General features: G+C 65.4%; 1 protein-coding gene across 3 annotated transcripts in view; it reads right to left on the reverse strand.

Moving 5' to 3' along the window:
* The window catches only part of CTBP1 (C-terminal binding protein 1), a 26,840-nt gene extending 4,403 nt beyond the window's left edge, over nt 1-22,437 (reverse strand). For 2 of the 3 annotated variants that reach the window (XM_039220398.1, XM_039220397.1), the window contains exons 1-5: nt 22,228-22,437; nt 11,204-11,358; nt 3,681-3,825; nt 2,266-2,472; nt 360-574 (exon numbers count right to left, since the gene is read on the reverse strand). In XM_039220398.1, the coding sequence (XP_039076329.1) occupies nt 360-574; nt 2,266-2,472; nt 3,681-3,825; nt 11,204-11,358; nt 22,228-22,267 (762 nt within the window). In that variant the 5' untranslated portion in view covers nt 22,268-22,437. Of the gene's footprint in view, nt 1-359; nt 575-2,265; nt 2,473-3,680; nt 3,826-11,203; nt 11,359-12,804; nt 13,001-22,227 lie in introns of all 3 variants that reach the window. The other variant, XM_039220399.1, reaches the window with a different exon arrangement.
* Between the last annotated feature and the right edge of the window lie 1,199 nt (nt 22,438-23,636).

Below are 23,636 nucleotides of genomic sequence, written 5' to 3' on the forward strand. Positions count from 1 at the left end.
GCCCTCAGCCAGGCCCCAGGCCCCCGACCCTCACCCTCAGCCAGGCCCCAGGCCCCGACACTCAGCCAGGCCCCCAGGCCCCTGACCCTCGCCCTCAGCCAGGCCACCAGGCCACCAGGCCTCCAGGCCTCCAGGCCCCTGACCCTCGCCCTCAGCCAGGCCGCCAGGCCCCCAGGCCCCCGACCCTCGCCCTCAGCCAGGCTCCCAGGCCCCCGACCTTCACCATCAGCCAGGCCTCCAGGCCCCAAACCCTTGCCCTCAGCCAGGCCCCCAGGCCCCTGACCTTCACCCTCAGCCAGGCCCCAGGCCCCAGGCCCCCGACCCTTGCCCTCAGCCAGGCGAGGGTGGCAGGCGCCAACCTGCTTGACGGTGAAGTCGTTGATGAGGTGGTGGTTGTGCTCGTTGAGGCCGCAGTGCAGGCTGACGCAGTCGCTGTGGAAGAGCAGGTCCTGCAGCGTGCTCACCCGCTGCAGCCCCAGCGCCCGCTCCGTGCCGTCCGACAGGTAGGGGTCGTAGAACAGCACGTTGAAGCCGAAGGCCTTGGCCCGAAGCGCCACCGCCTGCCCCACTCGACCTGGCGGGCCGAGACTCGGCGTCACCGGGGCCGTCGGCTGAGTGACCCCCACGCCGCCTCAGTCTCCTCGTGTGCTCGGGGCCGATGCCACGGGGCACACGCTGCCCACCGTGGGGAGTGCATTCCCATCCACCCCGAGGCATCTGCTCCCGGATGCTGAGCGGTGGGGCCGACGGGGTGTTCAGAGAGGAGGGCGGGGGTAGAGAGGGTCCCTGGGGAAGGCACGGGGTGGGGGCCGCAGCACCAGAGGAGTGGCCCCCGCACCTGGAGGGGGGCTTGGAGCTGCTGACCCCGGGGACCCCCGAAGGGAGCCCTGACCTGGCCAGGGTGGGGCCACCAGCAGCCAGGCGCAGGGCAGCGCAGCCACCGTCCCAACCTCTCGGGGAGTGGCACTGCGGGGCGGGCGGCACCCCGCACAGCACCCCAGGGCCCCTTTGGAGCCCCCGGCTGCTCGGAGCGGGAGAATGCCCACGAGGAAAGCGAGCAGGGCTGGAAACAGCCCATGCACCCCCGAGGCCACCATGGTGGGGGGGTCCTACACCTGCTTAACCCAAAGGGTGGCCGCCAGGGCAGCAGGGCCCCCAGGACCCCCGGTGAGACCGGGACAGAGCCGCTACACCCAAAACGCTGCTCATGGCGCCACAAGGCCGCGAACCAGCCACGGGGCACACACTGCCCGGGAGACAGGGCCGGGCACACGTGCAGACCCAGAGCGCCATTTACAAAGTCCCCGAGCGAGGCCGGGGCAAGGCCTGCTCAGGTCACCTCTGCCAAGTCAGACTCGGCCCACCCGGCCCCGCCAGCTCAGGGTTTCTTGACAGCGCTGCCGAATGAGACCATGTGGCCCCAAAATCGACTTGGCCAGGCACACTGGCTTCCCATCCGTCCTTCTTCAACAAAGCCCACACCCAGGGCCCCAGGGGAAGGGTGCCGCCCCTGCCCGCACACCCGCGGGGACAGCAGCGGGGAGGCACTTGTGGGGACCAGTCCTGGTGTCCGTGTGCCCGTCTCAGCGGGATGGTGATCTGTGCTGGAGGAGACGGGCCTGTGTCTCACGGACGTCCCTGACCCTGACCTCCTGCCCCAATGCAGGTGTGTCCCCACCCTCGAGAACACCCAGACGCCCCTGCAGCACTGTCCCACGCTACGCACGGCGCTGCCTCTGTGAGGTGGGGAGGCCGCGTGGGCCACCCAGAGGAAGCCGGGGAGGCAGCATGACGTGGCCCCGTCCACACCGGCCTGCCACGTGGTGGAGCCCGAGTTTAGGAAGGAACATGGGTCACAAACAAGGAAAACAAGACGGACGTCACTGACCCAGGACAGCTGCCTGCACAGCAGGTAAATCTCCTCCCCCCACCCGGAGCAGGGCAACGGCCACCCAGCCCTCACCTGAAGGACACGTCCACTCAGCCGTGGTTGGAAGGGGGGCAGGGTGAGTGTGGTTGAGTGTGGTGAGTGTGCGTGCGTGACCCTGGGGGAAACCATTCGATGTCTGCATACGTGTGACCCATGCCCAGTGTTCCCGGTGAGGACCAGCCTCACGCTGTCCCCAGCCTGGAAACCGCCCTGCACGGGGGAAGTCGTTCTCAGGTCGGGGGGACCGTCCAGCGCAGGGGTGGGGAGAGGGAGCAGCACGGCCACGCCCCAGCCTCGTGTCCACCGAGCGACGCAAGGAGCAAGGACAGACGCACCTAGTCCTATGATACCCAAGGTCTCCCCACGGATCCTGGCGGCTCCGGAAGCCACTTCCCGGATCTGCTCGACGCTCTGGACCCGAGTGCCCTCCCGCAGGGCCTGGTGCAGCCACGTGGTCCTGCGGTACAGGTTGAGGATGTGGCACATGGTGGAGTCAGCCGTCTCCTCGACAGACGCCGCTGGCACGTTGCAGACAGCGATGCCTGGGAACAGACAGGCGTGCACGGTCACCAGAGCCAGTCCCAGCCCCTCTCCCACGGAAGGCTGAGTGTCCCCAGGCCACCCGGGGAGGCTAGGAGGCAGACCCAGGTTACGTGCCACGTGGAGAAGCTGCCCGTAGGTCCAGTGGCAGAAGGACAGGGCACGGGAGACGTCAGCCTCGCCCGGACCGCTGGCCACCTGGCCTTCCAGAGGCGCTGGGCGGGTGGACGGGGCCATGATGCTCCTCGAGCTGCCCCAGAGGCCAAGATGATGCCCAGCACACGGACGGGGCTGCAGGAGAGGCCCAGGTGGGTTCTGCATCCCTTCCAGAAACAACTCAACCCCCCATGATTCCAAGAGCACGCAGGGAACAGGGGGCCCAAGCCAGTGTCCCCTAGATCTGGGAACAAAACCGCTGCCTGGTCCTGGGACTTCTGAGTCCCCACCTGCCAGGCTTTGAGGGGTAACCACAGGGCACAGCCCTGACTGTCCCTGGTGGAGGCACAGAGCCCCAGCCTGTGAAATCACAAAACAGTGAGGCCAGAGTCCGTGCACGGGACTGAGCCCCTAAGGAGCCCCCAGGCCATGGTGCGACGCTGCTGCTGGCACCCTCCTGGGGATACTGCCTGGGAACAGGTGACAGTAGAGCGAGAGGGCTCGGCCAGGTGAGTTGGTGGTGGGCACGAAGTGTGCCCATAGGAGCACAGTGAGCTCCAGGACACGTGACGCAAACCTCACCCCGAGTCTGCAGCAGGTAGGGATGCCAGAACGTTCTGACGAGTTCCTTCAGCTGCATACTGGAGGCAAGGACCGGTGCAACCTGGCACTCAGGGCCCCGCCCACTCCGGCTGCAGGCCCTGGTCAGGCACCACCTGGCCATGTGGGCCGAGGCCGGTGCAGACACAGCTGACACTGGTTTGAAACTCACAAGGTTTCAAGGAGCTTGGTGACCAGCGGCAGGGCGCCCTGCACCCCAGAGCAGGCTCACAAATCACCTCCAGCCCAACAAGCAGTTGCAAGGGAATTCTTAGCATAAAACAAACCCCACAGATAACACCTAGTGTGACAAAACCCGGCTTTGGAAGAGACACACGAGAGCTGCAAAACAAGAGCCCTGACTGCCCCACCCAACCCTCCCCCCTCCCCCCTCCCCCCTCCGTGAACGCCCTCCCCCCCACCCAAGCCCCGCTGTGAGCCATGACCAGCCTACCTAAATCCCCAGCTGATTTGATGTCGATGTTGTCAAAACCGCTGCCGATTCGAACAATGATACGAAGAGCTTTGAACTTCTCCAGGTCCTCCCTGGTCAGCGTGATGGTGTGGTACATCAGCGCCCCCACAGCCTCGTTCAGGACCTGCCAAGAGGGGGGTGCCCGCCAGTCACACCCGGGTCCCCTGCCTGCCTGCTGCCCCTAACCCAGCCCAGACACCAGGGCGGGGGGGACCACCCCATCCCCAGTCTGGCCCCAGCCTGGGACAGTCCACGGGTCTCCTCTCAGCCTTCTCAGGCTGGAAGCCGCTGCCCTGACATCTGAGGTCACCACAGTGTGGCCCCGCTGACTTGGCTCACTCACCAAGGATCCAGGGGCCCCGCCCCATAATCTGCAGGCCCAGGAGAACGCACTGTAGGGGGCTCACCTTGCCCTTGGGCACCAGACGGTAAAGCAGACAGAGAACGCCAGGCGGTGGGAGGACACAGAGCGTCGGAACCCCAGCCCCACCCTGGCCCTGTGGGGGTGGGTGGGGGCGGCGGAGAGCCCCAGGGCCGCTTTGACAAATTGCGACCAGGGCGCGGCGGCCCCATGAGGAAGCTACACATAATCGCGGTAGAAGCGCACATGGGGCCGCGAGACCATGAACAACAGCGGGTGAAGGACGACCACCCGCTTCACCTGCGTGAGGAGGACGGCCGGGCGGACCTTCAACTTGCCCCCCGGCTCCGGGGCCAGCACGGGGCGCAGGCGGCACGGGCCTCCCCCTGGCTGGGGCCTGGGCGCCCTGCATGAGGCGCCGCGCGCATCCTGGTGTCCTGTCTCCCCGGTGGTGGATGACGCGGGCTGATGCGCCCCTCCGCTTGCAAATGCGCCCGATGGGGGCGGCCTTCCCCAAGGTTAGGGCTCCACCCACGGCCCCGCCCACGCGCGGAGCTGTCCGTGGGTGGGGACAAGCCCTGGAGAGGAAGGCAGCGCAGAGCCACGCCCACCCCCACGCGGGGCCCGGTCTTTGCTGACCCCACCCCCACGCGGGGGGGCAGACAAGTGCGGACCACGCCCACCCCACGCGGGGGGGCAGACAAGTGCGGACCACGCCCACCCCACGCGGGGGGCAGACAAGTGCGGACCACGCCCACCCCACGCGGGGGGGCAGACAAGTGCGGACCACGCCCACCCCACGCGGGGGGCAGACAAGTGCGGACCACGCCCACCCCACGCGGGGGGGCAGACAAGTGCGGACCACGCCCACCCCACGCGGGGGGGCAGACAAGTGCGGACCACGCCCACCCCACGCGGGGCCTGCCCCCGCGGACCACGCCCCGCCTCTCTCCGGTGCAGACCACGCCCCCTGCGGGTTACTCCCAGCGAGCACAGCACCCGCTGCGGACGCCCCCCCGCGCGCCCGGCAGCCACACAGGAGGCAGGGACGCCTGGTTCCTGGGGGCTTCGTCCACGTTCAGGAGAGCAGCAGGCCGCGCCCCAGGGCCACAAGCGCCGCCTTAAAGGGCTATGGTGGCAAGAGCCAGATGTTGGTGGAGGAGCCGCAGGGTCCACTCTCCGGGCGCAAGGGCTGGAGGCCCGAGGTGCCCCAGACGCACAGCGTAATCCACGGCAGGCCCTGAGCTCGGGGACTCCAACAGGGAAGAACTGGGCCTTGTAATCAAGGACATCTCAAATTCAAACAAACGCCCGGGGGCACTGTGCCGCTGTGTCCGCCGGACGGAGCTTCCTGTGCGGACTCCGGGTCCCCCAGGACGAGTGGGGCCAGTGGCGGGCTGTGCACAGGCTGCGGGATGGCAAGGCACCAGGTATGAGCTGAGGGGGCCGCGCCCAGGACAGCCTGGACGCTGGGCTGACGGGGCAGTGGCACAGAGCAGGTGTCCCGTGTGGGGCGCAGGGTGCCAACTGCCCCGTCTCAGTCCTTGTCTACGACAGCTGAGCCCCCGCTGCACAGACAGCAACCCAAAATACAGACAACTCCCTCAGGCTGGCATGACCTCCCTTTCCCTGCCAGCAGGGGCGGACGGGAGACATGGCTACGGGGACCCCACAAAAAGGGCCAAGGGAGAGACGACTGAGCAGCAGGGCAGGGGGAGCCAGGCCCCTGGTCCTGCGAGCTCTGGCCGGCTGGACTTGAGGGGGATGAACGGCTGGGTGCCGGGGGCCCCTGTCCTGTTCCCTGCACGGAAGATGCTAGGAACTTCTGCTCCTAGAGGCAAGGGTGTGCCAGGCTGACCTGGGAACGAACAAGACGGGTCACTGCCCACATCCTGATGGCTGTCCCCCGCCCCCAGATTACGGGAAGGAGGTCCAGGCTGCACAGGTACCTCTGGCACCTTGACTGGACCTGGTGCCCCCACCTGGGGGGGTGGGGGGGCAGGAACCCATGTGTGACAGGGGAGCAGCAGTGAGTGCTCACGGGACACACGGAGGAGCACGTAGGGAGGGCGGGCAGGAGTGGACTTGGTGAGGGCTCCGGGGCAGACCTCGGCCAACAAGACGCAGGTGAGAGTCCCCTGGCTGCCCTGTGCCGTGCTGCACAGACCAGAGAGGAGGGTGGCCATGGCACGGGGGTGGGGGCGAGGGGACAGGCCTGCCGGTGCCCACTGCGGGCAGACACGGCGTGCAGCGGAAACGGAGGCTCAGACGCATGCAAGCCGGCGTCAGCAGGAGCAGCCCTGGGCCCAGGGGCAGCCGGACTGCGGACGGGAGGCTCCGGAGGTGAGCCTGGGTCTCCGGCCTGGGCGGCTGGACGCACGCGGGCCTCGCTGAGGTGGCTCAGCTGTGGACAGGTGGAGAAGCCTGTATGTGTGCAGGCGGCTGACTTCTCTTGAGCATTTAACCACGGCAGGACTGTCCCGCGCGACGTCCCAACGTGGGACAGTCCAGAATCTGTTGGAACATCCCACTGTTGGGGCGTCTGGGTTACATCCAGCATTGGCTGCAATAAAAATCCACGACTGCCTTGAGATAAGTCGCTAGCAGTGCAAACTAGTGGGTCCACTGGAAAGATCTCTTTTTGGGCTCTTGGCGCACCTGGCGGTTTCGACCCCTCACCAGCACTGACCCAGCAGCGCCGGGCAGTCTGGAGTTCAAAATGCTACGTGTGAGGGGCACAAATTGGTACCCATTTTTTAGCCTTAGTTTGCACCTCTCAGTGTGACCTGCCCACGTGTTTTCTTGGTAAATTATTTTTTCGTGTCCTAATCCTTTTCCTACTGAGCAAATCTTTAATCGCACAGCATACCAAGTGAAGCGTTCTCCAAACAGGAAGCTGCACACTCCTCAGCGGCCTCCCACCCCTGGCCCAGTGCCAGGGGCCCCCGTCCAACGGGGGCGGGGGAGGGGAAAGCCCGTGCAGGCGCAGCTCCGTCCAGAGGAGAGCAGGCCAGGACCTGGTCCGCGCCACTCCACCCGGCCCCTGGTCCACGCTCCTTGGAGGTCCCTTGCATTCCCTCTCGTGACCACAAAGTGGCTGGGACACCCCCAGGTACCACACTGACCTCCCAGAGGGGAAGTCTGTCCCCTTAATTCAGAAACCAGTAAACTCACACCCCCCTCCGGCAGCCGTGTGGCCAGGCTAGTGACTTCACTGTGTCTTTAGCCCCAGAGGGGGTACATGGGGCCCATCTTGCAGGATGACTCAGCACATGGGCCCCGGGGTGCTCACAGCAGCAGGGCCGAGGGGTACTCACCGGGCAGCACGCAGAAGGGGGCCACTAATGGCCGGTTGGGAAGATGCATGCTGGGAGGTCCGGCCAGGGCCCACCACGCCCCCTCATCCCGTGCACACGCACGATACACAAGCTTCCTGTGACTTCCTTACGTTTTACTTACTTTCTGGGTCCACATACAAAGATGTGGCTCATTTTGTGGGGCTGTGGCTCAGAAAAGCATGGTAGTGACACGGTGCCCCAACACACTTTTATATGGTTGCAGACATCTCCCTGTGACAAAGCCGCGTGCAGGCCCAGAGGGGAACAGGGCACCTTTCAGGTTTTTGCAGAAATGCCAAAGCACCATCAAAGCAGGCCACAGCCGTGGCCACCACTGGGCAGGAGCGGCGCCTCGTGTGTCCCGATGCGGCCAGAGGCGGGCTCTGCGGGGTGCGGGAGAGCCTGGGGGTGGCGGCAGTGTCACCTGCTTCCTGGCAGTTGCTTTTGCCCAAACGCCCCCTCCCTCCCCACCTTCTGCCGGGATCTCCCGTTGCTTGGAGGCGCCGAGTACTCGCTGCCGAGCCGCTGGCGCGCTCAGGCGCTGCACCCACCCACCCTTTCCCGCTCCTATTTCCTGTGCCACGGGACTGTCGTCACTGCTCTTCACTCCAGCGACCTTTTCCGTTACACGGCCCCGCCCTCCACAGACCGCAGCACAGCCCCTCCAGAAGCCCCTGCTTGTTAAGAGACACGCACGCGGGCGGCCGCTCACCTGGGAGGCTGTTCCGGGGCACCTACGGCTCACTGCCCAGATCCTCACCCCCGCCCCAGGGCCTCTGGCCCGTCTGCTCAGTGGGCACCAACGCAGCCCTACTCTCTGCCTGAGTCGCTATGACGTTCCTGCCCAAAGCCACCGTGTGCCACGCGCTCCTCGCCTCAAAGCCTGTCTCTGCGTCTGCCTGGACGTTCCCCTCCCTCCTCACACGGCCCCGGCACCTCCCTCCCAGGACCGGGCGCTTCACTTCCGACCAGGATTCTCGATGCTCTCCCTGTGCCCTGGCCATCTTCTTTACACGTCCCCACGCTGCTGCCTCCAGGGCCCCGCCTTCCCAGAGACGCCCCTCAGGGACTCCCCACTTGGGGCCCCCTCCCTCACGACTGCCCCCTGCTCTGCAGGGCCTATCTTTAAGGAGCTCCCCAGGAGAGTAAGAGAAAAGGCCCCTGCCTCTGCGGTCAGAGCAGCTGCAAGCCGGCTTGACCAGTTTTCCGCAGAAGCCTTAAGGCACCCAGTGTGGGGCTGCTCTGACCCTCGCCGCTCTGTGGGCAACGAGCCCCTCACGCCCGCACTGCTGGGGTCAGCTACTGGAACAGCAGGGCATCGGGGGCCCCGAACACCCATCCTGGGTTTGCGGCAGGAGAGCCGGGCCTCCATTTAGCTCCGGAAGGTTTCTTCATCACATGTGGCGCTAGCCTCAGTCTCTCCTCTGTAACACCCGGGTGACATGTGACGTCCAGCTAGTTACGAGCAGGTAGAAGCCGCTGACCCACAGTGCGGTGGAAGAGAAGCTGCCTCCCTCCCGAGCCGAAGCCCGCAGACAGGCGGCCCCCGGGCCCGTGTCCGCTCCACAGCCACCAGGGGGCAGGGCTCCTGCCGCGTGGCCCCGCCGCTCCAGGTGGCGGCCCGGGCTCCGGCCAGCACCCGAAACCCTCCACCTCCTCCTGGTTGGGCTGAGTCACGTGGCTACACTTGGCGGCAAAGCTTGGGGAAGGGAGTGCGTTTCCACTGGGAAACGGGGGATTCCGAGGGTGGCGGCTACGCGGGCACGTAGGCTCGGGGCTGCCGGGGCGGCGCGGCTCTCCTCTGGTCTCACCACTCCCACTCTTTCAGGCTCCCCGTGACTGTGTCTTCCAAGCTTTCTATGAAGATTAAAACTTCCCACTCGCGGGTCTGATTCCCACGTGCGCGACGCAGTTCTCGGATGCCGCCTTCCAGTCACGAGTGGCGGCTGCACCAGCAGGTGGCCCCGCAGGCCTCGTTTAGGCTCTAACTGGCCAGGTCCCGACGCTCGCTTCCACCCGGAGCGGAAGTCAGGGCGGTCCTCTGCGCGCACCCGCATCCCTGGCCTCCTGAGCCGTGTGGCTGCGGCGTCCAGCTGGAGGGCTGGGCCGGCAACGTCTGTCTGTCTCGTCTGTCTGTCTGCTGGGCACGGGGCAGAGTCGCTGAGCTGAGGCTCCTCCCTGCCCCTCCCCGGGTGTCTGACTTATCTGGGTTTTACATGAAGTTATTGAGAGAGTTTTGATAACTTACAACTTTAAAAGAACACATGCTTTGTGTCAGTTTTCAAATTTATTGGTAGAACTTGCTTTAATGTTGCTTATGGTTTTTAAACATTTCTATCTCTGTCTCTCTCATGCCCCATATTGGTTTTAGTTTTAAACTAAAAGTTTTTTGGGGCGTCTGGTGACTCAGTCGGTTAAGCGCCCAGCTCCTGACTCCACTTAGGTCTTGATCTCAAGGTTGTGTGCTTGAGCCCTACATCGGGCTCGGTGCTTACAGTGTGCAGCCTGTTTGGGTCTCTCTCTCCCTCTCTCTGCTTCTCCCCGCTTGTATGTGTGCACTCTCGCTAAAATAAAACTGTAAAAAAAAATTATTTTTATACATATAAAAAAGTAAATCGATAAACTAAAAGTTTTAGTTTGAAATAGTAGAAGGTTCATAAGAAGTTTTCAAAAGTCGCCCTTCCCCAGGTCTGCAGCCAGTTCTCCATCTTTCCGCGTGTGCACACGCGCGGCTCCATCCGGTGTGGATTCCAAGTGGCCGCTGCCCAGGCGGACCACGGGCCAGCCCATCACTCAGCCCCACGCGACCCGCCCCGAAACCAGAGCCCCCACACGCTCTCCCCCGGCGCCACCACACTCGCCAGCCCCCCCTGGGGGACTCCAGGTCAGGTGGAGGATTCGGGCAGATGGGAGGTTCTCTTCTCTGCAATGGACATGGGGGGGGTCACCACTGGGGGAGGGAGGTTGCAGCGTGTGCCTCCCGCAGGGGCTGCTCTGTGAGTGCCCCATGGCCAGCAGGCGTCTGCCAGCTCTGGAAGCTGGTGGGCTGTCACCGGGTCACGTTGCTCCGACCCCCTCCCCCCGACCACCATGGTAGTGCCTGAGCTTTCTATCAGCAGCATGCAAGCCCACCCCACCCTCGGAGACCCGTCCCATCCCATGGCATCCAGGCCCCTGTGGGTTTTCTTCCACAGTTATGGCTTCTCTCTGTGCAGGCAGGGGCCATCTGCCCACACGCTCAGGCTCTGTGACGGACACGCGGCACAGATCCATTGCTGGAAAGGACATGAGGCTCAGCCAATGGGGCCGTCCCCTCCCAAGGACCATCCGTGGCCTCTGCCAGGCCCCCAGGCCGCAGCAGCGTGGGGTCACCGGCACCCCAACTCCAGGCCTGTCACGGACGTAAACAGGCTGGGTGGCTGGCATGTGACAGCGGCGGCTTCGTCCAGTCCATCCTGGCGCCAGGGCCCCAACCCGGACTTGGGGCTACTCTGTGCCCACAGGCCCTCTGGGAGCCCTGTCCAGAAGCAGACACCCCAGGCCTAAATGCTTGGCCGCCAGCCTGGGACGGCCCAGGTGACCAGTGTGGGACCAGGATAAGGCAGCTCACGGGCCACAGTCCCATCTGCCATGTCCGCCACCCTGGATCTGCTTTCTGGGAACACCTGGTTACCACGGCAATGGCCTCAGAGGGGGCAGGGCGACGATGGCCGCACTTGTCTTGGCGGCAACGGAGCTCCTGAGGCTCATGCCTGAGGGGCCTGCCTGCCCTCCTCGCTCCCCCGAATACCCCACGCCATTACCTTCTCGTGGATCTCCTGCGTGGACTGTGCGTCACAGAAGGCCACTGTGGCCACGTCCTTCAGGATGGGCATCTCCACTGTGCAGTCCCGGCCGTCCAGCAGTGCCACCAGGGGCCGGGGGTGCAGGGGCCCGTTCATGATCGGGGGTCGGACGCCTGTGGAGACAGGAGCGGATGCTTAGCACAGGGACGGCCCTGGCTGAGACCTCGTGGCCCGCCGCCCGCCACCACCCGTGGCCCCGAGAGTTTGGCGTCCACTCATCTGGACTGGGTCAAACCAACGTCTCTGCTGCTCACTGACACCCGAGTGAACGGGGACCCCTGCCCACAGCCACCACTCCACGGGGCTCAGAGCTGCACACAAGTGTGGAAGTGCCGGGCCAGCCACGGTCTTCACCACTGTGACCCTGGGACATGCAGACGCGGCACCACAGCCTTCGTGACAGCACCCGTGGTTTCTTTCCTGCCTAGGGCGGCAGCGTGGCTACCCAGAAACCGCCACAAGACCACGTCCATGTGCGGGTTTGAACAGAGGAGACAGTGCAGAGGCGGGAGGGATGAATCACCGAGACACAGCCAGAGCCCCTCACCTTCCCGGGACAGGGACTAAGCACCACCAGATGCTCTTTCCGCACAGGAGGAAACTACACTTCGTCCAGGAGGGCCTCCTGGGCGACAGAACGGCCACGGTCCGCGTGCCCCACGCAGCCCCACAGCCTCGCGAAGACTCACCCCCAGGGAAGGCCCACGGCCCATCACTGGCCGGCCCCAGGGGCGCACAGCCCACCCACCGCCTTCCACAGCCTTCATGAGCCTCTCAGATGCAGCGGCCCCAGTAGGCAGCTCCACTGGGGTCTGGGGGGCCAGACCCCCACCCCGCTGCCTCCCCCACAGCCCCGTGAGCGGGCGGTGCGTGTCCTGCCCCCGCGGGTTCCCAACAGCCTGGAGCTGCACGCGCACAGGGATCTCCCGTCTCCAGTCCTGCTGGGAGAGCACGGTTTCCCTCGGAAGGTTCACTTATCGGCAGAGGCTCATCGTCGCTGTTCTCGTGACCTAGGGAAGGCCGGCCGCTGGCACCCCTCAGTGCTAACCTCTAACAGCACGGACCAGCGCCACCCGTGCCAGCTAAGGCTGGAAGGCAGCTTGTGGGCCACAGCCTGGAACGGCCCCCGCGGGCCCGTACACCACGGATGCCAGGGCACCGCCAGCTGCAGACCACACCGTGGCTGGTGAGCAGCACATGAGCAAATGCCTGGATGCAGTGGCAGGACCTCCGACCGGCCGACACCCCCTCACCCAGGGAGGCACTGGCATCCCGATCACGCAGCCGGCGCCGGAACAGGCCCTGGGTTTCCATGGTAACACCCCAACCCAGCACCGAGTTCACGGGGGGATGAGCAGAACCCAGCATCGCCCTGCGGCCTGGCCCCCTGCCCCGGGGAGGTGGGGGTGCTGGCCCCCCTGAGGAACACCCTCACTGCGCAGCACGTGCCGGGGGGCAGGCCAGGCCGCCCTGGACCGGGCGCATGGGGTGACCATGCTCCGTGCAGCCACAGAGGGACAGGCTCCCAGCTGCCGCACGCTCCGGGAGCCCCGACCAACCTGACATTTCTTAATATGGGCTCAGCTTCCACGACCATGAATTCGACTTTTCAAAGCGATTTATCTTCAGAATCCCCCGGCAGAACTGCGTCCTGTCACTGGATCCTCATCCCACGTCTTTAATTGTCTCGAACCAAAGCTCTTAGGCTCCTGATCCGCCGCGACCACCGAAGCCTGCGCCGGGGTCAAAGTCTGACTAAAAATTAAACACAAGAGACACGTTAAAACACCATCGCAAGCCGGCTAGGACTCTCAGACGGCAGCCGCTCCACACTGCATCCCGGACCCGGGCCTGTGGTGCCCAGGCTGGACGGGACCTGCCCTGAAGGTCCTTGTGCGCGGCCCCGCCCCACGTGCTACCAGTGTCCTCGAGGTGCGAGGCCGGGGCCCGGGGGCTGGTCTGCGGCCAGCCTACAAACTGCTGTCTCCTGTCCCCACGTCCTGGGCCTCTGTGACTGCGCAGGGGGCCGCTGGAGGATGCAGACTGGACAGACACCACTGGCCGGCACCACACGGGCTGTCCCCCGGGCCCCCTCTGCCGGTCCGCGCAGGCCATACCCCTGGCACAGCGCCCCTAACAGGACACTGAGGACCCACACCTGTAGGGCAGGCTGAGGACGTGCCAGGAGCTGGAACTGAGCATGGATGCTCGGGACCCCTGCTCTCAGCATGAGGACAGCGTGCCGGGGCAGCCCCGAGGCCTGGCTAGTGCCACGGTGACCGGGACCCACGACTCCATCAGCACAAACCTCAGGATCGGGAGCACCTCGGGAGGCCCGGCACAGAGCAGGGAACACACGCACCGCCCTCCGCCTGACGCCGGCCACAGGACAGGGCAGGCCGGCCCCAGCAGGGACGTACCTGCGGCCTGTGGGACCCGTGAGGCTCTCACCCTTGCCAGACCCCAGCCGTGACCACCACCCTGCGGTCCTGGCTCGAGCCTGGGCCCCACCCCCACATATGGAGGTACCTTACAACCCGAACCTTGCCGACTGGGCTCGACCGGGCAGGACCCAGCCTGCAGCAGCTCCAGGACACGAGACGGCAGGGGAGTCTGAGGCAGGTCCAGGAGGTGGTGACGGCGCCAGGCCCAGGCTGCTCCCACAGCCATCACCCTCCCAGCCTGGAGGCAAGCCTCACCCTTCACCTTGACCTGCACAAGAGGAGCTTGGGGCCAGCAAGGGGCATGAGGTGTCCGGGCCCAGCTTGGCAAGCTGGCCGCCAAGGACGCAGGTATCCACCAACAGCAGACAAGTAAAAGCCCGGGGGTCTGGCCGGCCTGGCCTCCCCCCGGTGGCGAGCACCACAACTGGCCCAGACAAAGGAAGCACCACTTCCAGGGCCACACGGAAACCCCGCACTCCCTGGCATCTGCTGACCTGGGGGGGGGGGGGCAGCTGCAGGCAGGGCCCCCACCCCATGGCCACGATCAGGCAGAGGCGGGAGGGAGCACCACAGAACCCCAAGACCGGCCACTTCTCCACGTTCCCCTACTTTCTGAGGCTGGCCGCAAACTGACTCCAACCTGCAGCCACAAAACCCTGTCTGCTCTCTTCACCTCCATGTAGCCAAGTGGGTCCACCTGTCCGCCCTGCCTAACCCCCCGCCCCCGCACTCTCAGCAACTGCAGGCGAAGGGGGGTTCGGAATGGGTCATAGCCAACTGTGCAGTCACTAGGCTTTCTTCACTTTCCCCCCTAAATCCTGAAAGCGCCCAGGGTGTCCCCAGCCAGACCCTCCCCGGTCAGCGTGGCCCTCGGCAGATGGCGTTTCCGCACACTCGCACGCCCTTCCAGGGGCCCAGGGCTGTACGCCCTGTACATGCAGGTCCCGAGTGCCCCTGCACCCCTGGGGAGCTCGGCCAGACCTCTCGGGCACTCTGACATCGCGCCCTGTGCTCTCCCGTGCCCACTGCTAACCTTTATTGTGAAAATGATTTCAGAGGGAAGTTCTGCTTCACCAACATCTGACCTGGGCTCAGAAACCCACGAGCAGCCTCCAGCGGCTGGGTTCCCAGGCTTCCTCACTATGGGCAGAGGTGTGAGCCCCAAACAGGCAAGCACCAGCAGGCGTGGGGCTCAAAGGCCAGCCCGGGTCAGGCCCCGTGTGCAGATGGGTGGTGACTTCAGGCCCGGGCCACACCCCCGCCCCACAGGCCTCCGGACCCTGCAACAGCACGGGGCCGGGGCGGGTGAGTCAAGTCCAGCAGCAGCGTGTGACATGGGAACTCGGCCACCCGGCCCTGATGGAGAGAATAACAAGGCCGTCTGACTGCAGGAAGCTTCCAGGCTGGTGCTGGGGGATGTTCATGGTGTGAAAACACTATCTCCACCTCGTTTCTAGAAAATGCCGAAGAGGGGCACCTGGGTGGCTCAGTTGGTTAAGCGTCCAACTTTGGCTCAGGTCATGATCTCACGGTTTGTGGGTTCCAGCGCCGCGTCGGGCTCTGTGCTGACAGCTCAGAGCCTGAAGCTGCTTCGGATTCTGTGTCTCCCTCTCTCTCTGACCCTCCCCTGCTCACCCTGTCTCTCTCTCTCTCTTTCTTCCTCCCAGAAATAAATTTAAAAACATTAAAAATAGTTTACAAACTGCTAAAGAGAAGCCCCCCCAAGCGATCTCACTGCTCGGAACTGGAGGGCCAGGAGGACACAGCGGCAGCAGGGAGGGCACAGCAGGAACACACGGCGGGGGGGGGGGGGGTGCCTCGGGCCGGCAGTCAGGACAGGGCCAGGGTCACCACTGTCCCCACTGCATCCACTCTCCTCACCCAAATACCTTTTCTCAAGCAGTTTTGCTGTCATTAATTTTCTAGAAAACAGTTTTGCAGTAAACAATAAAATCACAAAAACTAAAAAACGTTCATTAAAAAAGACAAAATGAGGGGCGCCTGGGTGGCTCAGTCGGTTCAGTGCCAACTCTTGATTTTGGCTCAGGTCATGATCTCACGGTTTGGGAGATAGAGCCCCACGGTGGGTTCTGGGCTGGCAGCAAGGACCCTGCTTGGGATTCTCTCTCTCTCTCTCTCTCTCTCTCTGCCCTTTCCCCACGCACGTGAGCTCTCCTCCTCTCAAAATAAGTAAACTTAAAAGGAAAAAAAGACAAAACACGAAAAACGGACCACTTTACCCCAAGACAGAAAACGCTAGAATCCGTCTACACTGGCGCATGCGGGTTCGGCGGTGCTGGCGCCCAGCCGGCTCCAAGGGCACTCCAGGAAGAGGCGCCAGCTGGCACCCACCGGCACATCCCCGCTGCCACTAACCCCAGGCGCCCTGCCACACGCCCCTCGCGGCTCAGTCACCGCAGGGCTGAACTTTCAGAGCATCAAGGGGCGTCCGCCTCAACAGGGAAATGAAACCAAACCGGCCGCCAGTCCAGGAAACCCACGAGTGGTTTTACAGTTATTTTTTACTCTACACTCTCTCTCAGCAAGACCGCGTCCTGGCCAGTGAGGTCCGCCTCGGGCTGCCCCGGCTCCCCGAACACGCGTGCACGGCACCGACACACGGCAGCACCCGGCCACGCCTCCTGCTTCCCCTCTGCCCTCGTGGGCGGGACCCTGTGTTTAAAAGGGGACAGCTGAAGGGAGCGAGGCCAGCAGGGCCAACCCCAGGGGCCGTGTGCAGGCTCATTTCCCGCACACCCCGTGGGTGCACCCCTTCCTCCTGGTGCCCACCCACGGTGACCAAAGGGAGGCTCCTGAGAGCCGCCTGCTCCAAACGGCAGCAATGGCTCTTGTACCGAGAGCCCCTGGGCCAGGGAAGGAGGCCCGAGTATCAGCAGTGGAGGTCAGAGACCCGACGGGGGTCTGGGAGGTTGGGACACAGGCTGCTGCCCCTGCACGTCCCCGCAGTCCACACCACCAGGCTCCCTTCTGCCCCCGCCAACCCCAATGTTCCGCTCCCGACCACACGCGGGCTGGCTTCCAGCTTCGGCAGAAGGGGGGCATCTGCAGGCACCCACCACAGCACCTAAGAGGCACTCCGCGAGCCCACGGGGAGGGAGTGAATTCTGACACCCGCCTGACACACGTGCCTGCTCCACTCACCACGGAATGAGCTGCGCTCTCAGAGCTGGTGGCTCTGGGGGGCTGGGTGCCCACAGTGGGAGGTGACAGTGCCCACACGGGGCCCCGCGACCACGGGCGCACATCTGCATCCCCACCAACTCAGCAAGGTGGGGGGGAAGCGCAGCAGTCAGCACGGCTAGTGACATGGGAAGCCCTCACAGGAGCCAGGCGTACACAGTGGCAGAGGACCCACAGGGCTGCAGCGGACGCCTCTGCCGGCCGCCACCCGGCACGGGCCCACAGAGAGGCAGGCGTGAGCGCCAGCGCGGCGGCTGCCCCTCATGTCCGCTCATGATTCCAGGTGGGACCCACAGGTGTTCTTCAGGCAGCAGCACGAAGCAGCGGGGGGTGGGCAGGGGGACAGGACTCCAGCTGGGACACAAGCACCCTGACTGGAAAAGCCCCACCCAGCACGGGGGAGCTGTGTGCAGGGGGTGCACACGCTCTCTGTCCTGTCCTCAGTGTCGTCCTGAAGTCTGAAGCTAGTCTCAAAGCTCATTTTAAAGAAAATGCAGCAAGAGAAGGGACCACAGGTGCCAGGGGCCCCGCTCACGGGTGTCTGCGCAGAGCACTGGGGACCTGTCTCCCCCTCCCCCGCCACCCCCTTCCCGGCAGCCACTCCTGCTACCCCCACTCCCAGCCCTGCTGTGCTTGACTTGACGTGGCGTCCTCAGCCCGGCTCTGCACTGGGGGGGGGGGGGGGTCACTCGGGAGGAGATCAGGGGTCTGGGGACAGACCAATCACAGCAGCTTCCTGAAAAGCTGGCCTGCTCTTCACGCAGCGCCCCCCAGCTGGGGACCCCGAGTCCTCCCAGCACCAACTCCGACAAGCACGCCAGCTCAATGCCCACAGCTCGCCCCCAAGGCTGCTTCTCAGGCCTCAGAAACCAGGCTGTCTCCCCACCCCCGCTCAGGCCCCAGACTGGCAGCCATGGCCCAGGTCTCCCCACTGCCACAGCCAGGCCCCGGGTCCTAGATGCTGCCTCCGGGACACTGTGCCTCACCCACAGCCTGTCACACTCCTGACACCCTCAGTTGCTGCCTAGCCCCTGCCGGTCCTTCCTCCCTCCTCCATGAAGCCAGATGACCCTCAGCCACAGGCCCACGGGCTGCCCACGCAGGCCCCCTCCGTCCTTCAGCTCCCGGACGGCGGTCACACACCCCCAACGGCAGCCTCCTCGGGCTGTCCCGGTCCAGAGGCCCTGGGCCTGCGGAATGCGGGACAGCCCCCACGGCAGAAGCGTGTCCCGCCTGGGGGAGCCGAGCCCGCGCAGGCCAGGCCAGGGCCCCCCTGGGGCGGTGCAGGGCTGCGGACGCAGTGGCCTCCCAGACCCGGCGGGCCAGGGTCCCCGTGAGCCGCACGCACTGTGCCGGCCCCGGACCTCATTCTGACCCAAGGTACTGAGTGCCGCCCACGTGCGGACTAACCCGCGCAGAGGCACGCTCTCGTCCCTAGGTGCTCCTCTCGCGCTCTCACGCGGCTTTGTGACGCCTCAGAAGCCCACAAACGGGCACCTAATCGCCAACTTGGAGAGGGTGCTGGCTGGCGATGGAGGGAATGTGGCCTTCCTGCCCCTCCGCACATGGCATCCCAGAGCTGCCTCGGGGAGACCCCACGGCGTGCCACCGCCTTGGAGACCTGGGTGCACTGCAGGACACGGACGTCACAGACGCAGGAAGGCGCAGTCACGGCTCCACGGCCTCCACCGGAGATACGTGGCCTGCCCAGGGCCCCGAGTCAGCCTCCGGGCAGGCCATGGTCCACGCCTGCGGAGGGTCCGGTGTAAGCGCCGCCTCAGCCCCACCCCCGCCCGCCGACCCGCTGGATTTCTTCCCCACAGCCCCAGGCTCCAGCCTGCCATGCTGTTCTGTCGCCCCCCCCAACTCGCCGAGCACAGTGCTCTTGCACCGTGGCGGCCATCTACGGCCAGGCTCCAGGGCTCACAGGGACCTCAGGGACTCCTCCCTGAGGGGGACACACGCAGAAACGACTTGGCACAGGCGTGACAAGAAGCACGCAAGACCCCCGGCTTGGTAGGAAAATGGGTGCCCCCACTTTAGGACAGCCTGGGGCTCGTCTGGGCAGGCCCATGAGGGCACCACGCCAGCGCCAGCCTGTGGCCCATGCACGGCTGAGGTTCTGGGGAGGACAGTGACATGACACGTGAAGTTCCGTCTGAGGACTGGAGGCAAATGCGGTGTGGACACTCCCCACCCACACAGATGGCGGAGCCAGGGCCAGACACAGCCCCCTTCACCCCCCGAGCCTGGCACGGGTCCTCCTTCACGCCACCAGCAGAGGGAAACCAGGAGACGCGGGCAGCCAGCAACAAACTGTGCCTCGGCCATGCGACCCAGCAACACCCAAGGGCATGGGCACGAGAAGTTACCGGGGCAGGTGAGAGGCACGGCAGAGAAAAGCCCCGTCCTGGGCCCGGCCCTCTACTCACGGCGTGCTGGCCCAAAGGAAGCCCCGCCGATCTTCAGCTCCCACCAGGCTGGAGGGGAGCCAAGGCCAGACCCGCCTCTGAACCCAAGGCCCCTTCTCCTGCGGAGAGCTGTTCATCTCTGCCTTGGGGCTCCAGACAGGAGTGGCTCCAGCTTCCCAGAACGTGGGGCTCTCAGTGCTGAGCACTAAGAACGGGGCCCCGCCAGAGAGCGGTCAGCAGGACCTCAGCAGGGCAGGCGAGACAGGCCCCAGCCCCCTGCCCCCACGTGTCCTCAAGCTGAAGAAAAGAGGCGGGAAGGGAAACCCCAAATGCACCCGGCAGAGAGCACGGTCAAGGGCTGAGACAGGTCACCCCTGCCACAAGTCCATTTCTCAGAAATGGAGAGATGAGAGAGCACGCCATCGCGGCTGAACGGACTGGAGGTGCTCCCCCAGGGAGGCCACACAGCACGTGCCTGCACGTGGCAGGCACAGATGCAGCCCCGGGCGTGCGTCCCTCACGAGGCCTTGCAAAGGCATCCAAACCAAACCATGTGTTCAAAGGCAGCAATGAAACCCGACAGAGAAGAAACCTGGAGAGACCATGGAACAGAACAGCCGGCCCCCCAGGGCCGGCACACACGGCAGGCACAACTGGGAGCCGGAAGGAGGGGCAGCAGACCAGCGCCCGGGTCCAGCAGGGCCCCCGTGGCCGCCCCTGGCACAGCCCTGATGTTCTAGGGCAGAGAGAAGGTGAACCCCAGAGCTCACACATCACCAGGGGACCAGGATGGTGGGCACACAGCGCAAAGCAGAACTGCCCCCAGGCCCTGCTCCTGTCTCCATTCCTGCCCCGCAACCTCACTGTCCCCAGGCCCGTCCTGCCTCGCCCCTCACCCTGGCCCCATCCTGTCTCCTAGTCCTGTCCCCAACACACAGCAGATGCACACTCGTCATCCCACATGGCCTCACACTACCATCCCCACCTTAGAGACTCGTACAGAGATCATACAACAAGTCCAAGAGCAAACGCTGGTCAGGGGCTTGGCTGGGACACCCCTAGGATGGGATGGGTCTAGGCTCCGGTCCTCTCGGGTCACTCGGCTAAGAAACTCGGGATGCCTCCACGCAAGGGTGGATGGCCTGCACTGACCCACAGGATGGGTGTGCACTGCTCCATGTGCTCAAATGCCTGCAGTGCTGGAGGCCAGTTGCTACTGAGCACTCTTCCGTGTGTTATTTTTATGCAAATGAAGTCGCTGCTCTTGAAGGAGGCAGCGGGTCCTGGAAAAGGGGAAGCCAGGTGGGAAGAGGAGGTGTGGCCATCCCCCCCATGTGCGACCTAATTCTCCAGCCACCCCAAGAAGTGGGAGCTGGGTGAGGATTTCAGCTCTGACTACTCCATTCAGACTAACGGGAAGACAGTCAATCCCGTCCCACTTCTGGGTGACAAGTGGTTTTCCTTTCCCCGACCAGAGGGCAACCTGTCCTAAACAAGCACCAGGAAAATCATCACTATAAAGGAGTCTGGCCGCTGGCCAGGTTCCCAGCTTCTCCAAGACGCAGCCAGCTTCAAGGCTGTCCTCCCGGGCATGCCTTGAGGTGGTGCCCTCATTTCTCTGCACGCAGGCTGAGGGCTGGGCAGGGCACCCAGCCACAGAAAGATCTAGCCTCCAACTCCTGGCTCAGGTGCGGCTGCAGTCTCCCTCCCACAGGCCTCGGGGAGCCACTGCCCCAAGGCTCCAACGCACAGCAGAGGGGAGGAGGGGCCGCTCCCTGGCCCACCCAGGCTGGCCCCTCCCTGGCTGCACCCACCCGGGAGGAAGCCCCAGGCCCTGCAGCCTGGAAATTGACCAGGAACTGCAAGATGGCCCCTTACACTTCGGCTCAACAGGGGGCACCAGGCACTGACATGGCGACCAAACCGGCACCCCCTCCCAGGAGCGTCCTCAAGCTGGCCTACTCCCCTACAGCCCCGGCCTCAGGGCCGGCCCCGTCTTGTCTAGAGCACCTGCCAGTGTCCTGGGTTCTGACCCTTTTCAAAACACGAGGGGGAAAACAGGTGCCTTTGACAAACCCAAAGGGTTCCACCCCTCCTGACCTGCTACGGAGGAACCGACTAGTCAGAGGAGTGAGTGCAGTGTGCAGTCGGCTCGGTTGGGGATGTCCGTGCCCCAGGCTGCTGGGCACCTGGGAAGGAAGGGCTGCCCTCCCCACCAGCTGGGCGCCCTGACTTTACACACGTTTAGAAAACCAGTAAACAATTTCAAGAGGCAGCACGAAGCGTGCCATAAAGCCAAGCGCCCCTAAAACCTCCTGAAGGAGCAGCAGGGAGGGGGGAGCCCGGCATCTGCGGCGGCAACACGCGGCCAGCAAACGTGCCCGGGGAGCAGGGCCGGAGCCCGGCGCCCGCAAGCACGCGGCCCTCGCCCGCAGTCCGCGCTCGGCCTGGCCCCCGGGGCCCCCCCCCCACGGCGGCGCGTCCAGGCCGGGGAACCGAGACAACAGCCAGGCCACGGGGGCCCAGCGGGGGCGAGGCCACGCGACCGCCAGGAGGCCGGCCCGGCCCCGGCAGGATGAACGCGGGCCGGGCCGCGAGGGGCCGCGGGGCCGCCGGGCCCAGACGCCACGGCGCACCACCGGCGCGGCAGAGCCCGGACCGGGGGGTCAGGGGCCGGGTGCGGCGCCCCTTTGTGTCACCTGCGCGGGCGGCGGCGGGCGGGGCTGGCGTGACGGCGGCGCCGGCGCACGCGCACTCGCACGCAGCAGCTCGCGCACGCGCACGGCCCTCCGCGGACCCGCCCCCGGCGGCGCGCGGGATGCCGGCACGCACGCGCACTCGCACACAAAGCCGGGGCCCGCGCGCGCCCGCCCGCCCCGCCCGCCGCCCCGCCCCCGCGGCCGGAAATGCGCGCGCGCGGCCTTACCAAGCGGCAGGCCCTTGTTGAGCAAGTGCGAGCTGCCCATTGAAAGGCGCGGGCGGCCGCAGGCCCCGACGAGTCCGGCGCGCTCCGCCGCGAGCCCGGCGCGTGGGGCGGCCTGGGCACCGTCCGCTGCTCCGCCCGCTCGCCTGCGCCCGGGCGCCGCCGTGCCGAGCCGCGCCGCGCCGCGCCAGCAGCCGCTCCACCGGGCGGGGACAGGCGGCGCGCGCGCGGGCGGGGCTTCCGGCCCAGCAGTCTCCTGTTTCCAGGCGCGAGCGCCGCGCAGCAAGACGCGGGCGGCTGAAGGCCGCGCCCGCCCGCCCCGCCCGCCCCGCCCGGGCAGTGAGCCTCTCCCGCCGGCCGCGCCTGGCCGCACCTACCTGCTTCAGCACACCCTGCTACCCCGCACCCACCAGCCCCCCTCCCCTGCCGCCTTGCATCCGCGCGCGCACACACCTGCCCCGCACCCACCAGGCCCCCACCCCCCCGCGCGCGCGCACACACACACACACACACACACACACACCCCTCCGCCCCGCACCCATACTTGCACCTGTTTGGCACCCACCAGGCCCCGCCTGTTCCGAACCCGCACATATACCTGCCCTGCACCAGCGCGCGCACACACACGCACACCTGTGCCGCACATGCACGTGACTGGCACCGGCACAAGCACCCATCTAACACACTTTCCCCGAACACACATCCACTGGGCCTTACTGGCAGGCTGCACCTGCCCCGCACCTCGGAGCGCTCCTAGGCCAGGACCGTTTAAGTTTTCTTGGGCCACTGCAAGGAGGCACCGCAGCTGCGCAGCGGCTCTGGAGGGCCAGAGGGTCGCAGGAGGCCCTGGCAGGGATCCCGGAGGGTTTCTCCGGGCAAATTGGCCTTACGTTTGCGTTCCTGGGACCAAGGAGGAGGTGCACCCATGGCGGGGTGAAGCATGGATGGGAGGCACCGGGAAGAGCTTCCTGATCCTGCAGAGAAGCGCAACGACCAGAGGTCAGCATCAAGAAGCCTGCGCAGGACTTCCCTGAGCCCGGTGGTCCCCGCGAGGTGGCCACATGCGGGTGGAGGGGGGGTTCCCAACCCCTGCCAGAGCAGCCTATGCTTAGTTCCAGAGAGGCACTGGTGGGAGAGTCTCCAGGGCTCCCCTGGGGTGGGGCCTGGCCAGGCCCCATGAGTGAGGTGATCAGGTGATGGGAAAGGACCTGAGGCCAGCCTGGGAGACCCTGGTCCCAGGAGCTGGAATGTTCTCAGGTGGCAGTGAGGGTAGGCAACATGACTGTCCTCCTAGGTAAAAACCAGCAACACGACAGCTGTGTGGTTAGCACTGCACTATTAGTACAGCTCACTGGGACGCGGGGGACAGTCCTGAAATCCTGATATCTGTCCTGTTGTTTTTAAAATTCATA

This window comes from Hyaena hyaena, unplaced genomic scaffold (assembly GCF_003009895.1).
Source record: "Hyaena hyaena isolate Hyena2069 unplaced genomic scaffold, ASM300989v1 scaffold_886, whole genome shotgun sequence".
In the NCBI taxonomy this organism is placed as follows: Eukaryota; Metazoa; Chordata; class Mammalia; order Carnivora; family Hyaenidae; genus Hyaena; species Hyaena hyaena.